The 25,392-nt window shown below is 23.8% G+C and overlaps 4 protein-coding genes across 4 annotated transcripts; 2 read left to right on the top strand and 2 right to left on the bottom strand. All coding sequences in view use genetic code 6, as the record gives it.

Annotated features, from left to right (window-relative positions):
* Positions 1 to 115: 115 nt before the first annotated feature.
* TTHERM_01246730 (hypothetical protein) lies at positions 116 to 4,372 on the bottom strand (the record flags this gene model as incomplete). The annotated part of the gene is made up of 10 exons (XM_001029919.2): positions 116 to 713; positions 765 to 832; positions 902 to 1,892; positions 1,951 to 2,130; positions 2,219 to 2,303; positions 2,359 to 2,450; positions 2,522 to 2,756; positions 3,179 to 3,382; positions 3,586 to 3,688; positions 3,866 to 4,372. 10 exons carry the CDS (start codon positions 4,370 to 4,372, stop codon positions 116 to 118), a joined length of 3,063 nt encoding a protein of 1,020 aa, XP_001029919.2.
* A 2,363-nt stretch (positions 4,373 to 6,735) lies between these two features.
* TTHERM_01246720 (transmembrane protein, putative) lies at positions 6,736 to 11,817 on the top strand (the record flags this gene model as incomplete). The annotated part of the gene is made up of 7 exons (XM_001029918.2): positions 6,736 to 6,907; positions 7,452 to 8,009; positions 8,091 to 9,101; positions 9,153 to 10,417; positions 10,472 to 10,961; positions 11,041 to 11,315; positions 11,488 to 11,817. The coding sequence occupies 7 exons, from the start codon at positions 6,736 to 6,738 to the stop codon at positions 11,815 to 11,817; spliced, it is 4,101 nt and encodes a 1,366-aa protein (XP_001029918.2).
* Positions 11,818 to 12,175: 358 nt separating this feature from the next.
* Positions 12,176 to 16,682, bottom strand: TTHERM_01246710 (hypothetical protein; the record flags this gene model as incomplete). The annotated part of the gene is made up of 10 exons (XM_001029917.2): positions 12,176 to 12,892; positions 12,963 to 13,950; positions 14,008 to 14,187; positions 14,270 to 14,354; positions 14,415 to 14,506; positions 14,622 to 14,843; positions 14,959 to 15,175; positions 15,533 to 15,661; positions 15,896 to 15,998; positions 16,173 to 16,682. The coding sequence occupies 10 exons, from the start codon at positions 16,680 to 16,682 to the stop codon at positions 12,176 to 12,178; spliced, it is 3,243 nt and encodes a 1,080-aa protein (XP_001029917.2).
* A 2,187-nt stretch (positions 16,683 to 18,869) lies between these two features.
* TTHERM_01246700 (transmembrane protein, putative) lies at positions 18,870 to 23,950 on the top strand (the record flags this gene model as incomplete). Its single annotated transcript, XM_001029916.1, has 7 exons — positions 18,870 to 19,041; positions 19,566 to 20,123; positions 20,212 to 21,219; positions 21,277 to 22,541; positions 22,597 to 23,086; positions 23,172 to 23,446; positions 23,621 to 23,950. The coding sequence occupies 7 exons, from the start codon at positions 18,870 to 18,872 to the stop codon at positions 23,948 to 23,950; spliced, it is 4,098 nt and encodes a 1,365-aa protein (XP_001029916.1).
* Positions 23,951 to 25,392: the final 1,442 nt, after the last annotated feature.

Here is a 25,392-nt window from a genome sequence, read left to right as displayed (position 1 = left end):
GGATATATAATATATTATTTTATCAATTTATAAAATAAATTTAACTTTACAAATAATTTTATAAATTAAATTTTTTTAACATTTTGATTCTGCTTTTTTAGACAAGAAACAAGCCTCAAATACAACTTTTCATAGTTTATTGAGCTTTTAAACATCTTTTTTAATAACGATTACACCAACTTTATTTTTTAATAAAATCATTTAGCCCTCTAAAATCAGAATTCTTAACATAGCTTTTTATTTATTAAGAATAAAAACACTGAAGATTATTAGAGAAGAGTAAATCTGCCAAAACGTTTATCATGCATAAAGGAGTTGAATTGCTAACTCCATAGCATTTTTTTGCACTTTCAACAGTTTCTTGAATGTATTCATAAAATATTTTATCAGCTTGTATTTTAGTTATTGATAGACGATTTGTCTTCATAATTTCTGCATCTATTTTATATTTCTTTAAAATGTGGTTGATGCTTTTGACATTAATTGATTCAGTTAAAATTTTATTTTGAGGAGTAATAACAGTTATAAATTGATTGCTTTAGTTTTCGTTTGCAAGAATGTAGTCTTTTGTTTCAACACAAGTGCATTTAGCAGGATCCGTATTTGAGCTTTCAACTTTATTGTTGTATTACTAGAACATTAATTCCGACTTGTCAGCATTTAGATTTGATTCAACAACTTAGACAATACTCACTTTTTAAACTTAATATGCACTTAAGGAATTAGATAACTTAGAATCACATTTTTTTAAGAAAGTATTTTACTCATTTGAAGCACCATATAAACTTATAACTTCAACTTAAGAAGGCAATGGGTTACTTACATTTATCACCTAATTTAAATTTGAAATAGAAAATTTATTTATTAAAAATTTGATAAAGAAAAAATTATATTAAATTACCTCAAAGAAACCATTTCCTAAATATTTTTACACAAGGAAAGGTTTTTAAGCAAAGCTACCTTGTTAGCTTTTTCCACATGCATATAATATAAAATATTGCTTTGAACCAGTATTTAATGTGTATTAGGAATTATTAACAATTTTTTCGATATCTTCAACAGTATTTTAGTTAACTTGCTAGCCACCCTTGAAGCAATTTAATGGAGTTTGATTTTCAGAGGTAAGGACTATTTCTTTTACTACTTTTATAGTGATTTCCTTTTTGTTGTCACTAGAAGAAAAGCCATATAGTAAACTATCTAATTGAGAAATGCATTAGAGATTACTGCAAGCGAAAGTTGGAGTTGTTATTTAAAAAAGATAGCTAGAACTAAAGAAATTTTCCTTAATTGCATACTCCACTAATGTTTAAGGATTAACTTGGTTTGAAGAAATTTAGGCTCTTGATTGTGATAAGAGCATTGAGTAAATAGCAACTAAATCTCCATTCTTTCCTATAGTAGATTAAGATATTTCTTTGTCCTCACAATTTTATTTGTTCTTTTAGAAATATTTGTAACGATTTTAAAATTCTAAGAATGTACATGAATTTTTAGACATCATTATAATGTTTTCCCATTTACTATCATTGATTGAAAATTTTTATGAAAATTCTACTGAATAGTTTCGCTTTTAGTTTAATAATTACTTGCAAACTTACAAATTTCCAAAAATTTCATTTTGAGAGAGAATTTTTTACTATTGTAAAATGTCAGTAGCATTTTCTTCACAAATTCCATTTTAATCGGGAAATAATCTTTCTCCACTAGAACAAAACAAACAGTCTCTAGAGAGAGGACCTGTGCATTTTTGACAAGATGGATGACATGGAGAGCATGTTTAGCTATTATCATTCAAGTAATAATCAGGTTCGCATTCAAGGCAATTTGATTTATCATTGCAAGAAATACAATTATTAGTGCATTTGTAGCACTATTTACTCTCAACATCCCTTTTTATAAAATGTAAAAAAATTAGAATAAGATTAAGAAATCTATTAAATTCACTACCAGTATTGCTATTTAGGGCATCTGTTTTTAGCCTCATTTATTATTTTATCTGCTTCTTCAAGATCAGATGTATAGTTTTCACTCTTCACACACTCTATATACTTTTTTAATGGATCTTAAGTTGACTAACTAGGTTCAAAGTAAAGAGGACATCTGTTATAGCATCTAAACCTATCTCCTCTATTATTATATTTTTAAATATTTTAAACAAATATAAGCAATTAAGTCAGTATATAGAATGCAATAAGAAAATAAATAATTAATTTACTCTTTTATGTAGTAATTTAATTCAGGGTTGCATTTTATACAAAGATCAGAAGAATCAATACATTCATCACAAGAGAAATTGCATTCTTTAAAAAGTAATAAGAATTAATTTAAAAAATAAATAATAAAAATAAATTTCACCTTTTTCAGTTTTTGTTCTTGGATCTATAAATTTCTTTGGCTTAAATGAAGGATTCAAATCGAAATCATTGAGTATACATTCATTTAGTTTACTTGAATTTTTTAATTAAATAAAATAATTATATAAAATATTTGAGAATTTCTAAATAAAAAATTTAATTACTTGAAAACAAATCCTTCAGAGCATTACTAGCATTAAGAAGAATCAGGGCCTGTGCATAATTTACAGAATTTAGAGCATTCAACACATGTTTCTCCTTAAAAAAAAGTACCTGATTTACACTTAATACATTCAGTTTATGTATTATTGTAATCAGGAGGACATTTTTGTACGCACTCACCTTCATGTAAATAAAACCCTTTTTCACATGCATCACAAGTGAAAGATTTGACTGTTGCTTTAAAAAAATAATATCAATATGGATTTAATATTTGTCTTTTAAATATGAAGGAAAATAAAGTCATAGTATTTTTGAATTATTAGTCTTTATTAGGGATGGGGGGGGGAGGGGTTAGATTATAAGGGATTGTATTAAGAAACAAACAAATGAGAACCTAAATTTTATTAAAAAAGTATTTTTGTTTTATCAAACCTTGAAAATGATCCTCCCATCATAAAAATGTATGATTTAGTACAATACATTTTAATAAAATTTATTTCTTGAAATTTACATTTAAAATAATAATTTAACTAAGCTAGATTTCTATGTAAAACCTTAATGCGAAAAAATTATTCATGAAAATATATCAGTTTATATAAGTATTAGTTTTATTAAAATTAATTCTTTAAAAGTGTAAAAATAGGAAATAACTAACTTACTTTAAGAGCATTTTGTACAATTATTTAAAGGACATCTAATACAAACATTATCGTTTAAAATATATCCTTATTTACATTCAAAACATTCAGAATAGTTTTTAGAGCAAACACCACAATTTTCAACTTCGCACATCATACATACTTTATCAAATCCATATGCATTAGTTTATAAAAGTTATTTTTCAGTAGTTTCATCGTATACTCCTATTAAAGTTTAGTTAATAAATAAAAAAATTAAGAAATTAAAAATGTTTTCATTAATAAAAGTTGCTTATCATAAAAGAATAAATAAAATATTATAAATTTTTAATCAGAATTTACTGATTTCTTTGATAATCTAGAAATAAATATTGATATCAAGATATTTTATATAAAAATTATAAAATGGTTAAAACTATATTAATTACCTGTTACTTCAACTTAATTGTTAGGGTTATTGCAATTCCATAAAAGTTAGAATGCTTCAACATATGTTTCTCGTACAGAATAAATTCTCAATGGGCCATATGTCTTTTTATTATTTGGAAAAAAATACTCTTAACATTCAATTTTTATTTAAATTAAATTGTTTGTTTTTTTTTTGAGCTGAGAAATTAATTGCGTAACTCATTTAAAGATAATTTTCTTGCCCATTTTTTACAAATTTATTTAGAGATAAATATTAAAAGTAATGAAATAATTATTTACATTAGTTTTTTCATTTTTTTATTTTTCTTTTTTGCTGCAATTGGAAGATTACACACAATAATCACAATCATTAAAGTTGTATCCAAGTTTTTAAAAAATTTTATAATCACCACATTTGGCCATATTGGTGAATTTTTTGTATAAAAAGTATTCTGGCAAGTTAGATTTTCCAAACTCTAGCTTATGTCCTTTGCGAGTTAATTAAAATGCTTTATAAATATCATAATGCATCAATTATTTCTAACTTAAAGAATCTAATCTATTTTCATAATCCTTAATATTTTCATCAAGGATGTTGCAATCATAAAGTTTTTAAGAAAATAAAGTGATTTAAAATGAAAGAGCTAGCCCATAATTAACATTACACTCATCTAAATCCAAGAATTATTCTAGTGTTTTTGCTGTCTAAGCTCTGACTCCTTAGAAACACAAAACAAGTAGAATAACTAGAGCTAGTTAGTTGAATTTTCTTTCTACTTAAGGTTTAGAAAGAGTGAGTCGTTTCATTTTTTAAAGATTTTTATAAGATCCTATTTAGAGATTACCAGTCAAATTAAGAGTTGAGTAATATATTTTGTTTGGTATTTTAAAGTTGTTCTTATTTATTTTTTGTTTTATTTAATTTTATTATTAATTTAGAAACTTCAATTATTTCAAAATATCCATTAACTTAAGATGAAATAGTAATTATGACTTATTAGAACCTACTGATAAATATATTCAATTTTGATAGAGTGTGTAAATAAAAAATAAGATTTAAAATAAATTTCAAGTTTTTTTCCTAGTTATAAAGCTAAACTAATAAATAAATAAATATTTATGGATAGATTTACAAATACTTATATTAAATATTATTAAGAAACTGTAAAAAATATTAAGCTACTTTTTAAAAGTATTTAAGATTTTTGAAGAATATATCAGTAATTGCTAAACTAAGTATGAGGTTTTGATTCATATAAATAAATACCTTTAAATTAATATTCAAAATAATGATAATTAATATATACTGAATCAATATTTATTTATTAATTGTTAAAAATAGAATATAAACTCTATTTAATTTTTGAAATTCCTAATTTTACTACTGACTGTATAAATATCATTCACTTATTCAATTGAGCTAACTATTACTAATTTATTAAGTATATATATATAATTGGATAAATCCAATAATACTTAATTTATATCCTGTCATTTTAAGTCTAGGTAATTTACTATTAATAGAAGGAAGGAAATACACAAAATATATAAAAAAACATTCAATACCACAAATTTCTTTTTATTAATTATTTTTTATATTTGATTAAGCTTTCTCTAAAGAATTTTCTAAAGATCAGTCAATCATTTATTGATTTTGTTAATATTATTCATAATATTCTGTAAATCATCATTTGTTAATACGCTCAGCTCTCCCTTCAATTAGAAAATATTTTATTAGGTTCAAAATGCCCATTATATCCAGGTATTCAATATATTTACTGCCCAATTTAAAAGGCTATACAGTATTTAACTTCATTTTGTTTTTTAATAATGACCCATTTAACACTTAGTAAAACCAGACTTTCTTTAAATTTGATAAATTGCGTGAATTAAGTTACAAATTAATATGTACTATAAACTATCGCATAATTATTATAAAAGTTTACTTTATTTAATAACTCATTTAAATCTATAAATAAAAACATTTTTTTTAACATAATTTAAAAAATATCACTTAGAAAAATGAATTTTATTGATAATTATTTTTTTATTTTTACTGTTACATTTATTCAAGATTAAAAAAGTAACGCAGATATTTGTAATTAATTTATTAAAAAGTTCATGTACTGAAGTTTAATTAGTTTTCATGTAAATTTTTACTTTTGAATTGATTAATTTTAATGAACTATTAAAAAGAAATTAAATACAATGAACATCTAAAGAGAACAAAGAACGCTCATTTAAGAAAAAAAAAATAATTAAGAGTTAAAAATAGCTGAAACATTACATTTTTAAAAGCTTCATTTTTATACTTAAAAATACTTTTGATAAATCATATAATTTAAATAAAGTAAATACTTTCTATTAAATATTTTAATCAAATAAGTACCCAAAGTCTTATCGATTTTACTTTAGACTAATTTATAAAAGTTACTGGTTCAAAAAAGGAAGCTTAAAATTATATTAAAGATTGATAAGTAATAACTGATATTTGTAATATTAACAGGTTTAATTAGTTTTCAAATAAACATCTACTTTTTAATTAATTAATTTTAATTAACTACGAAAAAGAAATTAAATAGAATGAGTATCTAATGAATGAGAAAAAAGAACGAAAAAAAAAAGTTAATGGCAAGTTAAAAATAGCTAAAGCATTGTGTGCATTTTTAATACTTATTTTTTTAAACAAAAATACTATTGATAAATCAAGTATTTTAAATAGTTTCTTATATATACTTTAATTAAATAAACACTAAAGGACTGACAGATTCTATTTTAGATTATTTTATCAAAGTTGCTGGTTGAAAAAGTACATATATAATTAAGCTTACGTATCTATAAATTATTATTAATTCTGAATTAATTTCAAAATTTATTCTTTGAACTTATTAGTTTTCTATAAATAGCAAAAAAATTATCTTATTCAAATAAATTTAACGTTTACATACGATAAAAATAAATAAAAAGCTAATTTACTAAATTAAGTATCTTATATAGATTTTTATAAAATAAACACTTAATTACTTTCTTTATCTTATTATATTAGCTATAACTAAAGAAAACCTTAGTTTAAAATGTAAATCTTATATTTTTCAAATTAATATATATGTTACCCTTCGAAGCAAAGAATTTTATTATTAAAAATTAAAGAAATAAAACAATAAATCTAAATGGATTAAAATAGAAATATACAAATTAGTGATAAATCCCTTTAAGGAAATCTTCCTTTGATTTTACCAGGGCAACCTCCTACTGATAATGAAAAATTAAATAAATTTGAAGATGAAATTTAAGTTAATCAGACTTAACAACCTTCCAAGAGCAATATTTGTAGCATCAATGGTAATAAATAATACTTATAAACATATAGTTTTTGCTTTTGTTTTTAATTTCTAATCGAAGTTTAAAATACTTTTAAAATTATTATATACTGTAGGTTCTCATTAATTAACACCCACCCCCTTGTCTGTTTTTTACTCAATTTTTGGATAAATTTTCATGAATAAATAATTGGGTGTTAATTTAACAGGGTGTTAATTTATGAGAACCTACAGTAACTCAAAAATTAACAAAAATATTTTTTTAAATCTAAATATACTTCACTCTTGCTCAAATCCCTTAATATAATATTACTAAAAACTTTATTAAAATTAATTAATACAAAGACTATTCTAATTTTTATTTCTAATGGTTTATTTTTTTACGACAAAAAATTAACTAATAATGATATATTAATATCTATATTTATAAATAATTAAATTTATCATTCAAGCATCCACTCACTTACTCACTCAATCATTCATTTATTTTAAAATTAATTATTTTTCAAAAAATAAAAATGCTTAATTGCAATTTAAGTTAAAATATTTTATTTTTTTATAAATAGCTCTTAATCAAGAAAACAATGCTTTGCCATTTTTCGCAGAAAATACTCAAGCTAACTAAAATATAGTTACTGTGAAGGTCAATTCTTCTAAAAAGAAGTGGATTATCGGCTTAGCAATTTTACTAGCTATTGGTGCCATTTTAGGTGTTGTTTTGGCCTTAACTTTGAAATCGAATAATCAAAGTGATTTTTAAGAAGTAATTAAAATACCTACAACATATGCTAAATATAAATCAATGGTTGATGAAGGTTAAGATAATAACCTAGTCAAAATGATGCATGTTCCAAAAAGCTAGAAAATTTATGAATATAAACTCTACAATAATTAAACTACAATGTCAGGAGATGGTTAGAAATCAGTTACTAACTCGCTAATTGTTCACTAATTTGGCTTGATATGCTCTGATGTAACAAAAGATGAGTTTAAAATGTTTATCTATATTATTGATACTAAAATGTATGAAAATGACAAGCTTAGCAGTTAACTAACAGGATTCACCAAAATATAAGAAAAAGAAATGGCAGCTGGAGCTAAGAGAAATTTACAACAAGCTTAACGTAAATTTTAATAAACACCTTTATTTATTTAATTAAATATTTTTGTTTCAATTTATTTTAATTTACTATTAATTGATTTAGAGGATGTTCAAGATAGTATGCTTGAAGGTGATGAATTCTTGAATGAGGAATCTAATAAATCTCTTGAAAATGAATACGCTCCTTTGAATGAATAGGAAATAAAACTACTAGCTTCGAAAGGTATTTCTGCTGATCAATATTACGCTTCAAGATATCCTATAATTTAATTCACTTTGGATAAGAATAGTAAAGTCAAATAAGTATAACAACCTGTTAACTTACGTTTAGACATCTTTTAGGTTTATTTAAATATAATCGAACAAGTTACACCTATTGTTCAAAGTGATTTATACAAGATTACTGATCAAAATGGAAATAAGAGAAGAATGCTTTTAAATTACGAATAAAGAATTTTGAGTGGTGAAAAAGTTTAACCACAACTTTAGGCTAATATGGATAAAAATGGCTAAGCAAATTTGAACAAATAATATGAACAAAATAAGGTCAACGATAATAATTCCACTCAAAAAGCGAATTATATTTAAGACTCTGTTATCTAAAATGGTGCTCTTCTTGAAAGTAAAGCTAAATCTAACTTCAAGATCGAAGACAATAAAGTAGAAGAAAATGAAGAAATGCCTTTATTCAAAGGTATAGAAATGAATTCTGAATGCAAAATCTCTTTTGTGAGCTAGGAAGATGAAGTTGATGATAATTTTATCAATTTAATTACCACTACTTTTGAGGGTATGAGTATTCTTTCTCAAACATATGATGAAGCTATAGACACTTACAACACTATTTTTAACACATCTACTTAAGATGGTGAATCATAAACAGATATGGATGGTGAAATAATGACTGGTAGCAGATTACTTGCTTAAAAAAATAATAATCTATCTCCGCCTATTTAAAAACCTATTTTCAGAAAGAATGTTGCTTCATTCGAATTTGGCGCTGATGTAAGAGCCGAGTGTAAGGATTCAGGACGTATGAACAAACAAGATATTTGCTCAATTGGTCTATACAGTTTCTTTAATGGTGCTTCTGTTAAGCTTGTAGAGAGATAAAGTAATTTTTTTTTTATAAATAGAAAATAATAATTTTGTTTTTTATGAATAGCCAAAGTTAATGTATCTAAAATTCTGAAACTCTATCAGTACATCTAGCATATGGTTAAAGATAAACTTGATATAGTCAAAGAAAATGTAACTGGAAGACTTACAAGAATTAAAAACAGCATAGATAAATTAATGGATGATTTCGAAACTGTTATAACTGTAGAAAAAAATCCTCTTTTGAAAGTTATTTATGATGGTGTGAACAATGATGAGCTATAAATTTTTGATTTAATTTCTAAATTTGAGCAGGTCCTTTAAGCTTCAGTCACAACCATCAGCAAAATTATCAAGGATCCATTAAATAATTTGAAGGAAAAAATTTTAGGATTTTTATCTAGAAAAAATATGATAATTGAAAGTTAAATGAATTACATTCAAAATATTCTTGTTGATAAGTTATCAGAAACCAAAAAACTTATAGACTCATAAACTAAGGGTCTTCCTGCTGGTGTAGAAGAATAAATCAAGCTCGTTTTGGAAACTCTTGAAGATTTATTGGAGCAAATAATTTACTAGCCTCTTTCATAGCATTTTGATGCAGTAGAAGATTTTGCTTTAAAATAAATTAATGTAATATTTGGCTCTATCAGCGAAGTTGATAAATATGTCTCAACTTAGGATGTACCTAAAGATGCTTAAGAAACTCAAAAAAAATTAAAATAAATAATAGGATCTTCTTAAGTTATAGATACAATTAAATCTATTATCAACAAGACTGTTAAAACAATTTCTGAGTAACACAAAGTATCAGATTAAATGCTTAAAGTAATAAAATAATCTGTTAATGATATGAAATTAGAGATTTATCTAAAGCTTAAAGACCTTAAGACCAAATATCCTGAATCTAATTCAGATAGTCCAAGCAATGAAATTTAAGCCTTTTTAAGTTCATTCTCTGAAATTTACAATTTTAATTTTGACCTAACAACTGGAATCAAAGAGTGGAAGTAAGATGTATAAGATATAGTTAAAACAATTAGGAAACTTCAAGAAAAGAGAATTCTTACATTGATTAAAAGCTTATTTAAATAAGTAACTCAATTTCCTAAAAATTTAGTGATTTAATTAGTTAAATAAGGAAAGGAAACTGTTTCAAAAGCTAAAAGCGCTGCTATTTAAATGAAAGAAGATATTATTAAATTAAAAAATAACGTGTTTGAAAACAGTAAGAATATTCTTGATGATTTAAAAGGCTTGTTTGCTGAGCTCAAGGCATTTGTATCAAAAACTCCTAAGCCTGATGATAATGATTCAAAATTTTATGAGGTAAAAAAATTAACTATTAATTAATTATATTTAACAAATTATTTTAATAAATAGACACCTCTTTTTGATGAAATAAAAGATATTGTAGAATCTGTTTAGGCTATTGTTTCCTACAATTATGGAGAAATAGGATAGACTTTTAAAAGATTCTCTGGAATTCCAAGCAAATTTTAGAAATTTGTTGATGACCTAAAGCTTCTAGGTAAATAGTGTATGAACTATTTTGGTCAAATTAAACTTTCTATTACTGGTATATATATTGATTAAAAGCAAGCTTGGAATGATATTAGAGCTTAGTTTGAATAGCCTAAGACTGAAATTACATAATAAATATAAGATACATTTGAAGATGAATACAATAAAAGTCTAAATAAAGAAGTTGTTTCAGAATTAAGCCAAGATATTAATGGCTTGTAAATCAATCAACTAGAAACTTATAAATAGGATGTTCAAAAATAAAGCTTTGATGTCAACAAATTGTTCTAAAACCTTATTGAAAAGCTTATTACTGAAGCAAATTTTGAAAAAATAATAGAACCTTTTGGTAATTTACTTATTCATTCTTTTTTTGAGCAATATTTACAGTTTAAAACTCAATTAATAATTATTCATATTTTATAAAGCTCAAAAAATACCATTCTAATACACTTACTTATATCCTACTCCTATAGGATTAAGTCTTGTATTAAGGCTATATGCTAGTTGGGATACTTCATTATAATTCAAAGTAAGTTTAAAAAATGCTATCCTTGATCTTGGAGCGGGAGTTTCTACTAAAGTAACAATAGGAGGAGAAGTAGGGGCTAGTGCTTATGTAGCAGAAGTAGGTGGTTATGCAGAGGGTACTTTCCTAGAAACTTCTCTTATGGTAGGCCTAGACTTTAAAGTTCTAGAAAAGGTATTAACATTTATTTTTATTTTTTTTGATTTTTATTCACTTATTTATCATGTAATATGATCTTTTATCTAAAGTATTAATTTTTTACTTTTTCTATATTATCATATTAAAAATTACATTTATTACACAATTTATAAAATTAATTAAAAATTTGTTTTTAATAAATAAATAGTTTAAAGGTTCATTTTATATAGATGGAAGTTTTAAACCCTATCATATCAAAATTGGTATTTATTACAAGACTATTTTTAGTTTGGAAAAAATATCATGCGATTTAAGTAGGAGAAGAAGAAATTTAAAAAGGTCCTCTTCATTAAAAAATTTCTTTAAAAAAGCTGTAAATGCAGTAGTAAAAGCCGCAAAGGTAATTGCTAAAGCTGTTTAAAAAGTAATTAAATGCATATCTACTATTGAAATTGAACAAAAAAGACATGATATCATTAATCCTATCGATATATAAGGGCCTACATTCTCAAAACGTTTGGTAGAATTAAAATTCTGAAATGAATTATAAATATAATTATAATTATATTTGGTGTTTTATTTTTACGCCAAAAAAATATAAATAAAAAAAAATTAAAAATAGATTTATTATAAATAAATTTATTTAAATTTTTATTATATATGATAATTTTTCTAATTTGGATACTTTTAATGAATTTATGTAGAGAAAATTTCAAACTTACAAGAAAAAATTTTAATCAAATTATTTGTTTTAAAAAAATTTATCAAAATATAGGAATATAAAGTATATTATTTTATCTCTTTGTTTTTACAAACAAATTTAAATTTACAATTAATTTTATAAATTAAATATTTTTTTAGCATTTTGGTTCCGCTTTTTTAGACAAGAAAAAGTTTCAAATACAACTTTTCATGGTTTATTGAGCTTTTAAACATCTTTCTTAATGAAGATTGCACCAACTTTATTTTTTAATAAAATCATTTAGTCCTCTAAAATCGGAATTCTTAACCATGCTTTTTATTTATTGAGAAAACAAACACTGTTGATTATTAGAGAATAATAGATCTGCCAAAACATTTATCATGCATAAAGGAGTTGATTTGCTAATTTCATAGCATTTTTTTGCACTTTCAACAGTTTCTTGAATGTATTCATAGAAAAATTAATCAGCTTCTATTTTAGTTATTGATAGACGATTTGCCTTCATAATACCTGCATCTATGTTATGTTTCTTTAAAATATGGTTGATACCTTAGACATTAATTGATTCAGTTAAAATCTTATTTTGAGGAGTAATAACTGTTATAAATTGATTGCCTTAGTTTTCGTTTGCAAGAATATAGTCTTTTGTCTCAACGCAAGAGCACTTAGCAGGATCCATATCTGAGGCTTCAACTTTATTGTTATATTGCTAGAACATCAATTCTGATTTGTCGGCGTTTGGATCTTATTCAACAACTTAGACTATACTCACTTTTTAAATTTAATATGAACTTAAGGAGTTTGATAACTTAGAATCACATTTTTTTAAGTAATCATTTTACTCATTTGAAGCTCCATATAAACTTATTACTTCAACTTAAGAAGGCAATGGGTTACTTACATTTATCACCTAATTTTAATTTGAAATAGTTTATTTATTTGTTAAAAATTTGAAAGAAAAAAATTATATATTAAATTACCTCAAAGAAACCATTTCCTAAATATTTTTACACAAGTAAAGGTTTTGAAGCAAAGCTACCTTGTTAGCTTTTTCCACATGCATATAATATAAAATATTGCTTTGAACCAGTATTTAATGTGTATTAGGAACTATTAACAATATGTTCAATTTCTTCAACAGTGTTTTAGTTAACTTGTTAGCCATTATTTAAGCAATTTAATGAAGTTTGCTTTTCAGAGGTAAGAACTATTTCTTTTACTATTTTTATAGTTATGTCCTTTGAATTGTCATTTGAAGAAAAGCCATATAGCAAACTATCTAATTGAGAAACGCATTAAAGATTACTGCAAGCGAAAGTTGGAGTTGGGTAAAAAAGATAGCTAGAACTAAAGAAGTTTTTGCTAATCGCATATTCCACTAATGTTTAAGGATTAACCTCATTTGAAGAAATTTAGGCTCTTGATTATGATAAGAGTATTGAGTAAATAGCAACTAAATCTCCATTTTTCCCAACAGTGGATTAAGATATTTCTTTGTCCTCACAATTTTATTTGTTTTTTTCAAAATACTTGTAACGATTTTAAAATTCTAAGAATGTGCATGAATTTTTAGACATCATTTTAATGCTTTCCCATTTGCTATCATTGATTGAATATTTTTATGAAAATTCTACTGAATAGTTTTGCTAAGTATTTAAGAATTACTTGCAAACTTACAAATTTCCATAAATTTCATTTTGAGTGAGAATTTTTTACTATGGTAAAATGTCAGTAACATTTTCTTCACAAATTCCATTTTAATTGGGAAATAATTTATCTACATTAGCACATAACAAACAGTCTTTAGAGAGTGGACCTGTGCATTTTTTACAAGATGGGTGACATGGAGAGCATGTTTAGCGATTATCATTCCAGTAATAATCAGGTTCGCATTCAATGCAAGAAGTTTCATTGTTGCAAGAGATACAATTATTAGTGCATTTGTAGCATTATTTACTCTATATATCCCTTTTTATAAAATATAAAAAATTAGAATAATATTAAGAAATATATTATATTCACTACCAGTATTGCTATTTAGGGCATCTGTTTTTAGCCTCGTTTCTTATTTTATCTGCTTCTTCAAGATCTGATGTATATCTTTCACTCTTCACACACTCTATATACTTATTTAATGGATCTTAAGTTGACTATCTAGGTTCAAAGTAAAGAGGACATCTATTATAGCATCTTAACCTATCTCCTCTAATATATATTTGAATGTTATAAACAAATATAATCAAGTTAGTTAAAAAAATACATCAAAAAAAATAAATAATTAATTTACTCTTTTACATAGTAATTCAATTCAGGGTTACATTTTGTACAAAGATCAGAGGAGTCAACACATTCATCACATGAGAAATTGCATTCTTTAATAATTGATAAGAATTAATTAAAAAATAAATAACAAAAATAAATTTCATTTTTACCTTTTTCAGTATTTGTTCTTGGATCTATAAATTTCTTAGGCTTGAAAGAAGGATTCAAATCGAAATCATTGAGCACACATTCATTTAGTTTACTAGAATTTTTTTATTAAAAAAATTAATTTAAAAAAATATTTGTTAACATTTAGATATATTTAGCAAATGAGAAAAAACTAAATTTAAAATAATTCTAAATAAAAATTTAATTACTTGAAATCAAATCCTTCAGAGCATTATTAACATTCAGAAGTATCAGGGCCTGTGCATAATTTACAGAATTTAGAGCATTCAACACATGTTTCTCCTTAAAGAAAAGTACCTGGCTTGCACTTAATACATTTAGTTTATGAATTTTTGTAATCAGGAGGACATTTTTCTACACACTCACCTTCTAGTAAATAGAACCCTTTTTGACATTCATCACAAGCGATACTGGAATTTTTTAATTAAATAAAATAATTCTATAAAATATTTGTTAACATTTAGATATACTTAGCAAATGAGAAAAAACTAAATTTAAAATAATTCTAAATAAAAATTTTATTACTTTAAATTAAATCCTTCAGAAGAATCAGGGCCCGTGCATAATTTACAGAATTTAGGGCATTCAACGCATATTTCTCCTTAAAGAAAAGTACCTGGATTGCACTTAATACATTTAGTTTATGTTTATTTGTAATCAGGAGGACATTTTTCTACGCACTCGCCTTCTAGTAAATAAAACCCTTTTTGGCATACCTCACAAGTAATAGAATCGCTATTTGCTATATATAATCAATAGGAATATGGATTTAATATTTGTTTTTCAATATTAAAAAAAATAAAGAAATAGTATTTTTCAATTATTAGTCTTAATCCGGGGGTTAGATTATAAGGGATGGTATTCAAAAAACTAATGGGGACACGTATTAACAATAAATTATTTTTATTAATTAATTCAAACCTTGATTATGCATCCTCCCCTATTTGAAAGTATTATTTTGTGCTAAATTTTAATACAAAATTAATTAAATATTTTTTGAAATATAAAAAAGGAAATAACTTACTTAAAGCGCACTTAGTACAATTTTTTAAAGTACATTTACTACAAACATTATTTTTCAAAAAATATCCTTATTTACATTCAAGGCATTCAGAATAGTTTCTTGAGCAAAAATCACAATTTTCAACTTCGCACATCAGACATACTTTATCAAATCCATTTGCATTTGTTTACAAAAGTTATTTTTCAGTATTTTCATCGTATTTTCCTATTATAGTTTGATTAATAAAATAAGAAAAATTAAGAAATCAAAAAATTTGTTTCTGGTAATTAATGTTTCCATACATAAAAATTGCTTATCTTAAAAAAATAAATAGAATATTTTAAAATTTTAAATCAGCCTTGTTGTCTACTGATTTATTTGAAATAGTAGAAATAAATATTGATATCATCAATAGATATTATACAAAGATTATAAGATGGTTAAAAATATATTAGTTACCTGTTACTTCAACTTAATTATTAGGGTTATTGCAATTCCATAGAATTTAGAATGCTTCAATAAAGGTTTTATGGGGGGGATACACTTACAATGGACCGATGAACTTTTAATAATTTTTAAAAAAAATTCTTTTAACTTTCAATTTTTATTTGTATTAAATTGTTTTTTTTTTGAGAGGAGTAATATAGTAACTCATTTAAAGATAGTTTGCAAGTTCATTGTTTACAGACAAACTTATTGAGAAAATAAAGATTAAAGTAATAAAATAATTATTTACATTAGTATTTTCATTTTATTCTTCTTAATTTTTGTCGCAATAGGCAGTTTATACACAAAAATTACAATCATTAAAGCTGTTTCCCAGTTTTTCAACAATATTACGATCACCACAGGAGGAGTCTCTAAGGGTGAATTGTTTGTATAAAAAGTATTCTGGTAAGTTAGATTTTCCATACTATAGCTTAAGCCTTTTAGAAGTTGATTGAAATGCTTTATAAACTTCATAAACATTCAATTATTTCTCGCTTAAAGAAGATAATTTTTTTTCATAATCCTCAATGTTTTCATTAAGGTAGCTGCAACTGTAAAATTTTTAAGAAAAAGAAGCAATTTAAGCTGAAAGAGCTGATCCATAATTAATCTAACATGCATCTTAGTCCAAGAATTCTTTTAGTGTTTTCGTTGTCTAAGCTCTGATTCCTTAGAAACACAAAACAAGAAGAATAGTTAGAGCTATTTAGTTGAAGTTTCTTTCTACCAAAGATTTAGAAAGAGTGAATAGTTTCATTTTTAAAAGATTTTTATTGAGAAAAATCCTATTTATAGATTAACAGTCAAATTTGAGAGTTGATTAATATATTTTATTTGATCTTTATTTTTAAGTTGTTCTTTTTTATTATTTGTTTTATTTAATTTAATTATGACTTTAGATACTTAAATTACTTGAAAATCTACATTCACTTAACATGAAATAGGAATTATGATTTATTAGAACTTAAATAGAAATATCTTCAGTATATGATAGAGTGTGAGTAAATAAAAAATAAGATGTAAATTTCTAATTTCCTAATTATAAAGCTATAATAAATAAATATTTATGGATTTAAAAACGCTTACTTAAAATTTAATTAAGAAACTAGAAAAAATATTAAGCTTCTTTTTGAAAGTTTTTAAGATTTTTTGAAGAGTATATCAGTAATTCCTAAACTAAACAAGAAACTTTGAATGATATAAATAAATTCCTTTAAATTAATATTCAAAGCAATCAAAATATATAGTGAGTGAAGATTTATTTATTAAATATTAAAAATAGAGTATAAACTCTATTTAATTTCTAAAAGTACTAATTTTATTACTGGTTCAATAAATATCATTCACTCATTTAATTGAGCTATTACTAAATTATAAAGAAAATAAATAAATGGATAAATCAACTAATACCTAATTAATTTACTATCTTCTTAAGTCTAGGTAATCTACTATTAATAGAAGGAAATACATAAATTTTAAAAAAAGCATTTAATACCCCAAATTTCATGTTATTAATTATTTTTTTATTAGATTTACTTAGTTCTAAAGAATTTTCTATACATCAACTTATTTACTGATTTTGTTAATATTATTATACTTAATATTCTGTAAATAATCATTTGTTAATATTATACTTAATACTCTATAAATAATCATTTGTTAATATTATACTTAATGTTCTGTAAATAATCATTTGTTAACACACTCAGCTCTCCCTTCAATCAGAAAATGTTTTTTTAGGTTTTTTCTATCAAAATTTAGAAATTTATTTTAGGGAATTTCCTTAGTTAATGAAGATTGATAGTATGTATTAATGTATTCTCATATAATATATTTTATAAAAATTAAAAAAAATATTTATACATAATGAATTCCTTATAACAGTATGTATGTAAGATTTTATATATTATTGAGGAATTATGTTAATAAACAACAGGTATCTGTTTAATATCATTTTGTTTCTCAATGATGGTCCATTAAATACTTACTAAAGCTAGATTTTCTTTGAATTTGATAAATTGCGTGAATTAAAAATTAAAAATTAATATGTACTACAATATATTATTGCGCGTGTGAGAAATTATTATAAAAATTTACTTTAATAACTCATTTAAATCTATGAAAAAAAACATTTTTTTAAAGATAATTTCAAAAATAGCACTTAGAAAAATGAATTTTATTGATAATTGTTTTTTTATTATTACTGTTACAGTTGTTTAAGATTCATATTTAAAATAGATACTTGTAATTAATTTATTAACAAGTTCATCTACTGAGGTTTAATTAATTTTAACATAAATATCTATCTACTTTTGAATTCATTAATTTGAATAAACTATTAAAAAGAAAATTAATTAGAATGAACATCTAATGAGAGCAAACAATGCTCATTTTTGGGAAAATAAAAAAGTTAATTGTGAGATAAAAGTAGCTGAAACATTATATTTTTAAAAACTTATTTTTCTTACATAAAAATACTTTTGATAAATCATTTAATTCAAATAGACTAAACAATTTCTTTTATATGCTTTAATCAATAGCACTGGTTCATTATATATAGATTACTTTATCAAAGTTGCTGGTTGAAAAAATAACATATGAAAGCTTAAAATTACTTATCTATTAATTAATTCTTAATTAAATTCAAAATGGATTCTTTCAATTAAACAAGTTTTCTATTTATAGCAATTATCTTACTTAAATAAATTTACTGTTTACATACAATATAAATAAATAAAGTACTAATTTACTAAATTAAGTATCATATATCGATTTTTATGAAGTCAATACATAATTGATTTCTCTATCTTTTTCTATTGCTATTACTAAAGAAAAACTCAGGCTAAAACTTAAATCTTCAATTTTTCAAATTAGTATATATGTTATGCTTCAAAGTGAAGGATTTTATTATTAAAAATTAAAAAAAATAAAATAATAAAGCTAAATGGATTAAAATAGAAACATATAAATTGGTGATAAACCGCCTTAAGGAAATCCTCCTTTGATCATACTTGGAAAACCTCCTGCTGATGATTAAAATTTGAATAAAATTGAAGATGAAAATTAGATGAATCAAAGCTAATAACCTTCAAAGAGCAATATTTGTAGTCTCAATGGTAACTAATTATACTTATTAACATACATATATAATTTTTCCTTTTGTCAATTAATTCCTAATTGAATTTTAAATTACTTTGAAAACTTACTTTTATTTAACTCAAAAATTCACAAATAACTTTTTTTATTTATTTTTAAAACTATCTCTTTCTGACTCTTACTCAAATGCTTGAATTGAGATTTTATTAAAAATTTTATTAAAATTTATACTTACAAAAACAATTCAATTTTTTGTTTCTGAATCATCAATATAGTTTATTATATTACCACAAATAAACATTTACTAGGAATGATACATTAATATCTATCTATATTTATCAACTTTTAAACAATAATAACAAATTAAATAATTAATAAACGCTGTTATTGAAAAAATTTAATCAAATAGTCATAAATTAACTAAATTTATCGTTCAAAAATTCACTCACTCATTCATTTATTTATTTTAAAATGAATTATTATTCAAAAAATAAAAAAGCCTATTTGCCATTTTAATAAAAATTTATTTTTTTATAATAAATAGCTTTTAATCAAGAAAACAATGCTTTGCCATTTTTTGCAGAAAATACTCAAGCTAACTAAAATATAGTTACTGTGAAGGTCAATTCTTCTAAAAAGAAGTGGTTTATCGGCTTAGCAATTTTACTCGCTATTGGTGTAATTTTAGGTGTTGTTTTGGCCTTAACTCTAAAATCGAATAATCAAAGCGATTTTTAAGAAGTAATTAAAATACCTGCAAATTATGCTAAATATAAATCAACTGTTGATCACGGTTAAGAAAATAACTTAGTCAAGATTATTCATGTTCCAAAAAGCTAGAAAATTTATGAATATAAACTTTACAATAATTAAACTACAATATCAGGAGATGGTTAGAAATCAGTAACTAACTCGCTAATTGTTCACTAATTTGGTTTGCTATGCTCTGATGTAACAAAAGATGAGTTTAAAATGTTTATCTATATTATTGATACTAAAATGTATGAAAATGACAAGCTTAACAGTTAACTAACAGGATTCCCCAAAATTTATGAAAAAGAAATTGCAGCTGGAGCTAAGAGAAATTTACAACAAGCTTAAAGTAAATTTTAATAAATATCTTCATTAATTTAATCAAATATGTTTTGTTTCAAAATATTTTAATCTGTTATTTTTTATTTATTCAAAAGATCCTGAAGATGGTATGCGTGAAGGCAATGAATTCTTGACTGAGGAATCAGATAAATCTCTCGAAAATGAATACGCTCCTTTAAATGAATAAGAAATAAAACTACTAGCTTCGAAAGGTATTTCTGCTGATTAATTTTACTCTTCGAGATACCCTATAATTTAATTCACTTTGGATAAGAATAGTAGAGTCAAATCAATATAATAACCTATCAACTTACGTTTAGACATCTTTTAGGTTTATTTAAATATAATTGAACAGGTTACACCTATTGTTTAAAGTGACTTATATAAGATTACTGATCAAAATGGAAATAAGAGAAGAATGCTTTTAAATTACGAATAAAGAATTTTGAGTGGTGAAAAAGTTTAACCAGAACTTTAGGCTAATATTGATAAAAATGGTTAAGCAAATCTAAACAAATAATATGAATAAAATAAGATTAACGACAATGATTCCACACAAAAATCAAACTACAGTTAAGACTCTGTTATCTAAAATGGTGCTCTTCTTGAAAGTAAAGCTAAATCTGACTTTAAGATTGAAGACAATAAAGTTGAAGAAAATGAAGATATGCCTTTGTTCTAAGGTATAGAAATGAACTCTGAATGCAAAATATCTTTTGTGAGCTAGGAAGATGAAGTTAATGATAACTTTATCAATTTAATTATGACTACTTTTGACGGTATGAGTGTTCTTTCTCAAACATATGACGAAGCTATAGACACTTATAACACTGTTTTTAACACTTCTACTTAAGATGGTGAATCCTAAACAGATTTAGATGGTGAAAAAGTTACTGGCAGCAGATTACTTGCTGAAAAAAATTCTAATCTATCTCCACCTATTTAAAAACCTATTTTCAGAAAGAATGTTGCTTCATTCGAATTTGGCGCTGATGTAAGATCTGAGTGTAATGATTCTGGACTTGTGAGCAAAGAAGATATTTGCTCAGTTGGTCTTTACAGTTTCTTTAATGGTGCTTCTGTTAAGCTTATAGAGAGATAAAGTAATTTTTTTTTTATATGAATAGAAAGTAAGTAATAATTTTGTTTTTTATGAATAGCCAAAGTTAATGTATCTAAAATTCTGAAACTCTATCAGTACATCTAGCATGTTGTTAAAGATAAACTTGATATAGTCAAAGAAAATGTAACTGGAAGACTTACAAGAATTAAAAACAGCATAGATAAATTAATGGATGATTTCGAAACTGTAATTACTGTAGAAAAAAATCCTCTTTTGAAAGTTATTTATGATGTTGTGAACAATGATGAACTATAAATTTTTGATTTAATTTCTAAGTTTGAGCAGGTCCTTTAAGCTTCAGTCACTACCATCAGCAAACTTATCAAGGATCCATTAGATAATTTGAAGGAAAAAATTTTAGGATTTTTATCTAGAAAAAATATGATAATTGAAAATTAAATGAATTATATTCAAAATCTTCTTGTTGATAAGCTAACAGAAACCAAAAAACTTATAGACTCATAGACTAAAGGTCTCCCTGCTGGTGTAGAAGAATAAATCAAGCTGATTTTGGAAAATCTTGAAGATTTATTGGAGCAAATAGTTTTTTAACCTCTTTAATAGTATCTTGATGTAGTAGAAGATTTTGCTTTAAAGTAAATTAATGTGATATTTGGCTCTATCAGCGAAGTTGATAAATATGTCTCAACTTAGGATGTACCTTAAAACGCTTAAGAAACTTAAAAAAAATTCAAAGAAGTAATAGGATCTTCTTACGTTATTGATACAATTAAATCTATTATCAGCAAGGTTGTTAAAACCATTTCTGAGTAACACGAAGTATCAGATTAAATGTTTAAAGTTATAAAATAATCTGTTAATGGTATGAAATAAGAGATTTATCAGAAGCTTCAAGACCTTAAGACAAAATATCCTGAATCTAATTCAGATAGTCCAAGTAATGAAATTTAAGCCTTTTTAAATTCATTCTAAGAAATTTATAACTTTAATTTTGACCTAACAACTGGAATCAAAGAATTGAAGTAAGATGTATAAGATATAGTTAAAACAATAAGGAAACTTCAAGAAAAGAGAATTCTTACATTGATTAAAAGCTTATTTAAACAAGTAAGTCAATTCCCTAAAGATTTAGTTGTTGAGTTAGCTAAATAAGGAAAGGAAACTGTTTCAAAAGCTAAAAGTGCTGCTATTAAAATGAAAGACGATATTATTAAATTGAAAAATAACGTGTTCGAAAACAGTAAAAATATTCTTGATGATTTAAAAGGCATGTTCTCTGACCTCAAGGATTTTGTATCAAAAACTCCTTAGCCTGATGATAATGATCCAAAATTTTATTAGGTAAAAAAATTAATTATTAATTAATTATATTTAAAAAAATTATTTAAATAAATAGACTCCTCTATTTGACGAAATAAAAGATATTGCAGAATCTGTTTAGGCTATTGTTACCTACAATTATGCAGGAATAGGATAGACTTTTAAAAGATTCGCCGGAATTCCAAACAAATTTTAGACATTTGTTGATGACCTAAAGCTTCTAGGCAAACAGTGTATGAACTATTTTGGTCAAATTAAACTTTCTATTACTGGTATCTACGTTGATCAGAAGTAAGCTTGGAATGATATTAGAGGTTTGTTTGAAGATTCTAAGACTGAAATTACATAATAAATATAAGATACATTTGAAGATGAATACAATAAAAGTCTAAATCAAGAAGTTGTTTCAGAATTAAATCAAGATATTACTGGTTTGTAAAACAACGAACTTGAAACTTATAAAGAAGATGTTCAAAAATAAAGCTTTGATGTCAACAAGTTATTCTAAAGCCTTATTGAAAAGCTTGCAGCTGAAGCAGATTTTGAAAAAATAATCGAGCCTTATAGTAATTTTTTTACTCTTTCTTTTTTTTGAGCAATATTTACTTACCGTTTTAAAACTCAATTAATAATATTTTTCTTATTATAAAGCTCTAAAAATACCATTCCAATACACTTACATGTATCCTACTCCTATAGGAATAAGTCTTATATTAAGGCTATATGCTAGTTGGGATACTTCATTATAATTCAAAATAGGCTTAAAAAATGCTATCCTTGATCTTGGTGCAGGAGTTTCTACTAGAGTAACAATAGGAGGAGAAGTAGGAGCTAGTGCTTATGTAGCAGAAGTAGGTGGATATGCAGAAGGTATTTTCCTTGAAACTTCTCTTATGCTAGGCCTAAACTTCAAAGTTCTAGAAAAGGTATTAACATTTTCTTTTTCTTTTATTTGACTTTTATTCACTTATTTATCATTTAAAATGATCTTTTATTCAAATGGTTATTTTTTACTTTTTCTATTCTTTCATATTAAAAATTGCACATTTTATTAGCACATAATTAATGAAATAAATTAAAAATTTGTTTTTTATAAATAGTTTAAAGGTTCATTTTATATAGATGGAAGTTTTAAACCCTATCATATCAAAATTGGTATTTATTACAAGACTATTTTTAGTTTGGAAAAAATGTCATGCGATTTTAGCAGGAGAAGAAGAAATTTAGGATGGTTCTCTTCAATATCAAATTTTGTCAAAAAAGCTGTAGATTCAGTAGTAAAAGCCGCAGAAGTAGTTGGTAAGGCTGTTTAAAAAGTAATTAAATGCATAAGTACTATTGAAATTCAACAAAAAAGACATGATATCATTAATCCTATCGATATATAAGGACCTACATTCTCAAAGCGTTTGGTAGAATTAGATTTCTGAAATAAATTATGATGAATAATATAATTAATTAAATTTGATGTTTTATAGATATATAGCAATACGTCAATAATAATAAATAAATTATAAAAAATAAATAATAGATTTATAAAAATAATTATTTAAATTTTAATTATATATATTATGATAGTTTCCTTAATTTGGTTATTTTTAATAAATAAATTTATGTAGTGAAAATTTCAAAAATTTATGTGGAAGGTCTTCAAAAATATAAAATATCCATTCATTTTTAATAAAAAATACACTATATATTATCAATTAATCAAAAATTATGGGTTTCTCAAAAATTCAATTTTTTTTTGATGAAATGTATTAATATTTACAAAATTTTCTATGAAAAGTTCAAATTTAAAGATCAAAATTTTTTTGCTTCTATGTTTTCAAACACACTCTTTCGTAATATTTAATAAAAAATATTTGGTTCAGATTGGTTTCTATCAAAAAAAAACGTATAATATATTTAGTATTATTTAAATTTCTAATATTTTAAAAATTAATATAACTATAATTTATTTTTCAACAATAATGTCTATATATATTAATACAAATTAAAAACTTTCATATGATTTACTTCAAAAAAGTTTCGTTTATTATCAAAGAACATGAAATTTTAATGTTGAAAAGTGTACTTTTTAATTGAAAATACCTTTTTTGTGCTTTGTTGATTGGCTCTTATTATTTTAAAATAATATAATGAATGAATATTTTTAAATTTTATTTATTAAAGTAAAGGATCTTTTAATAAGCTCTGGTCTAGAAATTAGGTGTGAAAATGTTAATATCTGTTTATAGTCTTACAAATTATTGTTTTTTACAACAAAATTTGCTAAAAGTTTTACATCTAAGCTTCATTTATTTAGTTATCTTTGTTATAAGTTATATGTTAGTTTTGCTACTTTAAAATTATTGTGCCATTTATTCATATTTTTACGATTATGAAGGCATTAATAAATTTGAATGAATGATAAATATTATTAAGTTTTAAATATAAAACTGATTTTATTGCCAATTACTTCAATAATGACTAACAATTTAAGTTCTAAGCTTTTTACTTGTTTGTATTAATTACTAAAGCTATGAATTTATTATTATTTTGTTTTCTTTCTTGCTTTATTTTATGCGCATCATTCTGCTACTTTTATTCATTATGTCATTTTGCATAATTTCGTGATTGAGATGACAGTAAGTTGAGATATTTAAATCTTATTTTTAAATAATCTAATAGTTAATGCGTATTATTACAATTTTTATGAAAGAATATTTTGATTTGTCAAATTATGTCATTTTGCGTAATTTCGTGATTAAGATGTTGGCAAGTTGGGATATTTAAATCTTATTTATAAAAAATTTAATAGTTAATGCGTATTATTACAATTTTTATGAAAGAATATTTCGATTTGTCAAATATTATTTTTACAGATAAT

The sequence above is a fragment of the Tetrahymena thermophila genome (assembly GCF_000189635.1).
Source record: "Tetrahymena thermophila SB210 genomic scaffold scf_8254794, whole genome shotgun sequence".
Classification (NCBI taxonomy): domain Eukaryota; phylum Ciliophora; class Oligohymenophorea; order Hymenostomatida; family Tetrahymenidae; genus Tetrahymena; species Tetrahymena thermophila.
This window is presented reverse-complemented; position numbering and strand designations above follow the sequence as displayed.